General features: G+C 39.5%; 2 protein-coding genes across 2 annotated transcripts; one reads left to right on the forward strand and one right to left on the reverse strand.

Annotated features, from left to right (window-relative positions):
- Window positions 1-100: 100 nt before the first annotated feature.
- On the reverse strand, window positions 101-1362 carry cox14 (cytochrome c oxidase assembly factor COX14). Its single transcript, XM_034083483.2, has 2 exons — window positions 1225-1362; window positions 101-431 (listed from the first exon to the last, which is right to left on the reverse strand). Exon 2 carries the CDS (start codon window positions 419-421, stop codon window positions 248-250), a length of 174 nt encoding a protein of 57 aa, XP_033939374.1. The 5' UTR covers window positions 422-431; window positions 1225-1362; the 3' UTR covers window positions 101-247.
- A 739-nt stretch (window positions 1363-2101) lies between these two features.
- On the forward strand, window positions 2102-6398 carry bcdin3d (BCDIN3 domain containing). Its single transcript, XM_034083582.1, has 2 exons — window positions 2102-2321; window positions 4819-6398. Exons 1-2 carry the CDS (start codon window positions 2118-2120, stop codon window positions 5362-5364), a joined length of 750 nt encoding a protein of 249 aa, XP_033939473.1. The 5' UTR covers window positions 2102-2117; the 3' UTR covers window positions 5365-6398.
- Window positions 6399-6427: the final 29 nt, after the last annotated feature.

Here is a 6427-nt window from a genome sequence, read left to right on the forward strand (position 1 = left end):
TTGTAACCATCCTCTTTTCTGATACACTCACAACATGGATTTTACAGAAGCCTTTGAAGCAATATATTCTTGTTTGATTTTGCTTGATGACATTTTTATAAACAACATCTTGCTTGAGAGGGCACAATACCCACACAAAGAAATCACTTTAATGTCCTGAGAAGAATTAATCTTCATGATTTAGCGACGGACCAAAAGAAAAAGGGAGGAATTGGAAATGTCCACATGTGCAAAAACAAGAATCATGTCACTCATTGAGGAGTTCCTCCTGGTTTTCTGCCGCCAGTTTCAGCTCCTTTTGCTTCTGCACAAAGCGGTACCCTCGCATCACACACATGTAGCCTCCATACACCGACAGCAGCATCATCGAGGCAGTAAACGTCCTGTAGCCGAAGTCGGCGATGCGCTTCCCAGACACCATGTTGAGGATCCTGAAGGACACAAAGTCAGAGCAAGTTCAGCATCAAAATACTGTACAAAAAGTAGAGATAGAAAATGACTTTACTCAGGTAGTACAGGGGTGGGCATTAGGGCTGTCATGGTATTTATTGTTTATACAGGATTGTTATAGACAAAATATGCCGACGAATATGATATAATGGCGATATCCAGACCTGATTTTGTGACATACTATGACCGTTTTAGGTCCTTTTTTTAAGTTGACTTTTCTTTGGGCACAATACACCGCCTTTTTATAGATAATGTTCAAACGATACTTTTACTACACCCCAAGCATATCAGAGGGGAATTCTCCTCTTACTACATGTATGACAGTTGTAGGTACTGATTGATAGATGCATATCAGTATATAGATACAACTAACAAAAGCTTGTATCATTGTATTGTTAACTAATTTTCATTTGAGAAAAAAACAGCCATGTTTGAGCTGCTCAGATTTGCAGGTAATTTTGAGTTTGTTCTTATAACCTTAAATAAAACTCACTGCTGATTATTTAGGCTGATATCATTGAGACTGCTCGCTCACACCAAGCTATCTGTAACAGTTGTTGATAATGTTTTTTTTAACAGTCCATTATGTTAAATATGCTTAGTTTAAACCATATACCACTGTTGCTTTTGCTAGAATCATACATTTCCCTTTGATTGCTACAGGCTAGCGAGCGGTCGTTTAGCTGTGTTGCTACTATACAAGTTACCTTACTATTTGATCATCTTAAAAACACGTAGAACTAAGAGCAAGAACTTAATGAAATGTTATTTTACCTTTTTATATTAAAAGCGATAAAAATCGCAGGTAGTGAATCGCAGTTGTCCTTAATGTCAGCACACAGACATGTGAAGTTAGCACCCAAGCTAACTAACCTTCGCTTTCGTAAGATACGGAAAGACTGAGGGGACTTTTCTCTTCTTCAGGCAAGTCTGTGAGCAAAGCTACAGAGCGCCCCCTGCTGACCTGGAGCAGACACAATGTTATCAAATACATTGGAAATATATAATGAAAATGCGTTTACAATGCTTTATACAACATAATTATATATTATGTATAACGACATTTAAAAACAATAACACTTTTTTTGTGTTTTTGCCATTTGAAGAAGTTTCCTTATGGAAAAGTCTCATTTAATGTCAATATCTTTCAATAGCTTCCATATCATGTATGTAATATAATGTAGCATTGTTTTTACTACACTGGACCATGGATAAGAACACTGGACAAGTACTACACAGATTTTAGTTTTAGTTTTTAATTATATACAGTGTTGAGAAAAGGCAGGAGTTGTTATCTTTATTAAGTCTCACATATTTGCAATGGTCCCATGTGACTTCAAATCAATGAAGCTTTGTATTACTACTCTTTAAAACACCTCTTTTCATTGGTCATCACTTTACGATGCAGTAATACACATTATACAATAAGTATAATCTGTAATACAAAATCATTAAACGTATTAAAGACTGTCAAATATCTGACACAGCTCTCTCTTTTTATTAACATGTATCTACACCATAGAAATTGAAATGTCTCCATGAGGTATTATATTGGTGTTTTGGTGTTTTCACAGTCTATGGTTTTCACAAACTAAGCAGGAACGTTTTTATATGACTGCAGCCTCATGTTTTCTACCCGGACGTATTTTGAAGGCGCACTCTTTACGATGGCAACATGCTCGGTAGATATAGCTGAAGTTGAAGAAATGAATGACCCAGGAGCCGCTCCTTATGGCAACTTTATCAACTATTACACATTCAATCCTCCGGAGAACCGCCTGAGCCTGATTCCCGCCACTTTACTGCAGGATTTAGGCCTCAAAGACGGCCCTCAGAACACACTGATACTGGACGTGGGCTGTAACTCTGGGGTATGAGACTCTTCACATCTGTGTTTAACCCATACCGTTTGGTCTGGAATATTCCTTATATAATGTAATTGTTCAAGTAGATTGGGATTCATCACATGTTGAGACAACATTACACAACATGTTCAACCCCTAATCTGTTTACAATTCATACATTTATGCCATTACAATAATTCACAGTATAACAAACTATGTGAAACATATTAAAAGTCAAAGTACAGCATTCATTACGTTTCCATAAAAACAATGATGGTATAGTATGTCCTTAAAAATGTCTCTGTCATAGTCTTTGTCTCTCTAAAAAAAGTCATAGTATAATAGGCATTTAAGAAATAATAAAATAAATCATAATATAGTATTCAATCAAAGTGTTGAGGTACTTACTTGTAATTGTACCAATTTATGCTATTTATACTTATATTCTTCTACATCTCACATGAAAAGATTCTACTTTTTACTTCACAATTTTTTTGGCAACATTAATTAAATTTACAGATTCAGATGTTTTAATTCAAAATAGAATATGATAAGTTATATTGTATTTTTATGGATGAATCTCCCAACATTGTATACAGATATTGATATAAACCCCACATATATCAGCTTTATTATTTTTAAATCAGCCATTCCTTATAATGTAATTTATGGTACTTTAGTTGTATTTCTACGCTAATACTCATTCTTTTTTGGACAGTAAGATAAGATTTGAAATGCACGACAGTGTATTTTTACATTGTATTGTTGCTTCTGTTACTTGAGTAAAAGTTCAAAGTAATGTTATGTTTTTGTACCAAGTGCCTCTGATGTATATGGTAATCCAGAACAGCATTTTTGGGAATTATGTTGCTACTCTGAATCATGCCCGGCACCGTGGGAGGGCCAGGCCCTCCCATTTGACATTCCTGCCCTCCCCCAATAAACACGATTTGTATTATTTATAAAAATAAAAATATTTCTTTTTTAATTATAAATAAACTGTGAACTGTTATGCTACGATGTATGTGATGTCAGATAGTAACTAAACAAAAAATCCAGGCAACGTCAAATAAATTCATGTGTGATTTGTGATTCGTCCACATTTAGACCAATCACAGTGTCACACTCTGCCTATTCTGGATTTGTTTATTGTGCATTCTGTGGACTCCCATTTCTGTTAGAATTACAAAATGGACATCAGAAATTGGCTTAAAAGGTCTAAGGATTTATTAAAACGAAATAGCGATAAAAGAACTGCAGCCGATGGTGCTGCTGGCGACCCTGCACCTGCCGTTGCAGCAGCACGCCTTAATGTCACAAGCTGGACCTCGGCAAACCCCGGGGCTGAGTTAGCGAGCCCAATCCTTGACTCATCAACACCAACCTCCGAGGCACAGCTCCTTGTGCCCCTACCATCACCACCTGCGTTGCCACACCTCCGTGCCGGAGCCTCCACTACAGACGCTACCTTGCTGCACATCAACAGTAGTACTATTGGGCCAGCAACCGAAACAGCCCCAGATGATCTTGGGGTTAATAAACCCAACCAGGTGAAACTGGATCGTTATCCAGGGAGATTGTTTTCAGGAAAGAAGCGCACTTTTGCCGCTGCTTGGTACACAACAGACCATGGCTTGAAGATTTGTTAAAAGCAGACTTAGCCTTTTGTTTCCCCTGTAGACAGTTTAAAGTAAATACATCTTCATCTGATGTGGCTTTTACTGTCAAAGGTTTTTGCGACTGGAAACACGCATTACAGACTGATAAAGGACTGCTAAGGCATGCCGCATCAAAAGAACACATGTCATGTGAGAGTTTGTGGAGAGAGAGAGAGAGAGACAGATACGCTAGGAAACAAATAAGGAAATGAGTACTTTGGTGCAGATCAGCTGGCACGGAGACGTTATTACGTGTCAGCTGTCGTTGATATTATAGCTTTTTTAGCTGTCAACCAACTCCCTCTCAGAGGTGACCACGATTCACTCCGCAGCATGTCCGAGTCAGGCAGTGGGCTCTTCCTATCGCTGTTTGAGTATACGCTGCACAAAGATGCAAAGTTGGCCAAAATAATGGAAAGCATTCCCCACACAGCAACGTACACCTCTCACGACATGCACAATGCCATAATAGAACTAAGAGCAGTTCATCGTCTCCGTCTCTACTATTTCTCTCCGAGTGCAACGATGAGGAAGCTGCTATCCTTAACTAGTGTGCCTTGCTCGTGATTTACCAGTGTTTGTGCCGCCACGCACACAATGTTTCAGAAGTGGTTTCTATGTTGCCCTTTATTTGTGTATGTATTTGCGATAGTGTGCGTCTTTACGCAATGCCGTTGGCCTTGCTGTTTGATATTGTGCCGCAGGCCCGCAGCACATGACGTTTTTGTGTGCCCTCCCATGAAAATCATATGCCCTCCCTTTAGATTTGTTCTGGCGCCGGGTCTGCTCTGAATATAATTTGAAAATAAGTTGAATCCACATTTTACATTATTTGTTTCTCCTTTTTCTTCCCCTGTGAATGACAGGATCTGAGTGTGGCCTTCTACAAACATCTGGTGCCTGTGTCTGAAGAAGAGTCAGACAGGAGGAAAGTTAATCTCCTGGGCTTCGACTTGGATGAGACTCTCATCCAGCGGGCTCAGCAGAGCAACCCTCTGCCCAGCAGCATCTCCTTCATCTCTCTGGACATCACCAAAGACGCTGACCAGCTGCAGGATTACCTCAACCAGCACGGCGGCTCCCACTTCCACCTGTGTCTGTGCCTGGCCGTCACCATGTGGGTGCACCTGAACCACGGAGACGCCGGCCTGCTGCAGCTGCTCTCCCACCTGGCCTCCATCAGCCAGCACCTCCTGCTGGAGGCTCAGCCCTGGAAGTGCTACCGATCTGCAGCCCGGAGGCTGAGGAAGCTGGGCCGCTCAGACTTTGACCACTTCAAGAGCCTGAAGATCCGCGGGGACGTAGCAGAACAGGCCAGGGAGCATCTGGAGAGACACTGTGGCATGGAGCTCATCCAGAGCTTCGGCAGCACCACCTGGGACAGAAAGCTGCTGCTCTTCAAAAGGAAATGAGACTTGTTTTCTCTGCTGCACAAGGGCCGCAGGTATATGATCAGGAAGAACAAACATTTCATGGAATGGGAAGGATTAAAGTTCAATTGTTAATCTGCAATGATCATAAAGGTTTATTGTTTGAATCACTTTAAGAAATGCCTAACAATTTCTGGACGATTTGACGTTTGTCGTCAATGACAGTAAACTGAGTATTTTTGTTTTCTTGGTTGGGATAAACAAGCTAATTGAAAATGCAACTCTGCTCTGGCAACTGCTGAGTGCCTTTCTTCATATATTTGTCTACTGAACTATTGAAAAAATGAGGGCTGCATCTATTTACATTTTTGGTTTATCTTCAGATGACTTTCTCTTTTCATATTTGGTCGATAGAAACATCAGAAAACTGTAAACGATGTCTTAACATTTTTAAATACTTTGTTTGATCCGGCTGAATCCTTAAGATATTCAGTTTACAGATATATAGCAACAAATCCTCAAACTGAATAAGCTGGGATAAGAGAATACATAGAATGTATGGGTAAAAATCATCGACTGTATATATGGTAAAAATACATTTAATCTTAAACATTTACATTTTTGTATTATTCCAACTATTATTTCATCTAGAGATAAAGAAATCTGGGATATTTGTGGTTAAAACCTCAAAATACATAGATGTTTTGTGATTAAGTTTTTATTTCATCTGCCTCAATGTTGATATAGGAATTCATTTAACTGAAATATGTCCCGGATCAACTTGTTGTACAACCGTCTACTTGTGGAGGTAATATGCAAATAACTACACATTAAATAAAAAGCAGCTACATATTTCTGGATCATCTGACCGAACAGGGTGGTGCACTCGGAGCACGGATCGCCCTGCAATGTTAGAGAGAAATAGTTAGTGTATCCACCACGTGCTCTGGATCCGCTCCAAAGCTAAATGAGGTGTTCCTTTCAGAGTCTCATGAAAATCAGGCCAGTAGGTTTTCTGTAAAGCTGCTGAAACACAAACCAACTCCAGACATGAAACTGTGGCACAAGTAATAAAGCAGGAACTACAAAACATAAATCACAGACA

The sequence above is a fragment of the Pseudochaenichthys georgianus genome, chromosome 5, assembly GCF_902827115.2.
Source record: "Pseudochaenichthys georgianus chromosome 5, fPseGeo1.2, whole genome shotgun sequence".
Classification (NCBI taxonomy): domain Eukaryota; kingdom Metazoa; phylum Chordata; class Actinopteri; order Perciformes; family Channichthyidae; genus Pseudochaenichthys; species Pseudochaenichthys georgianus.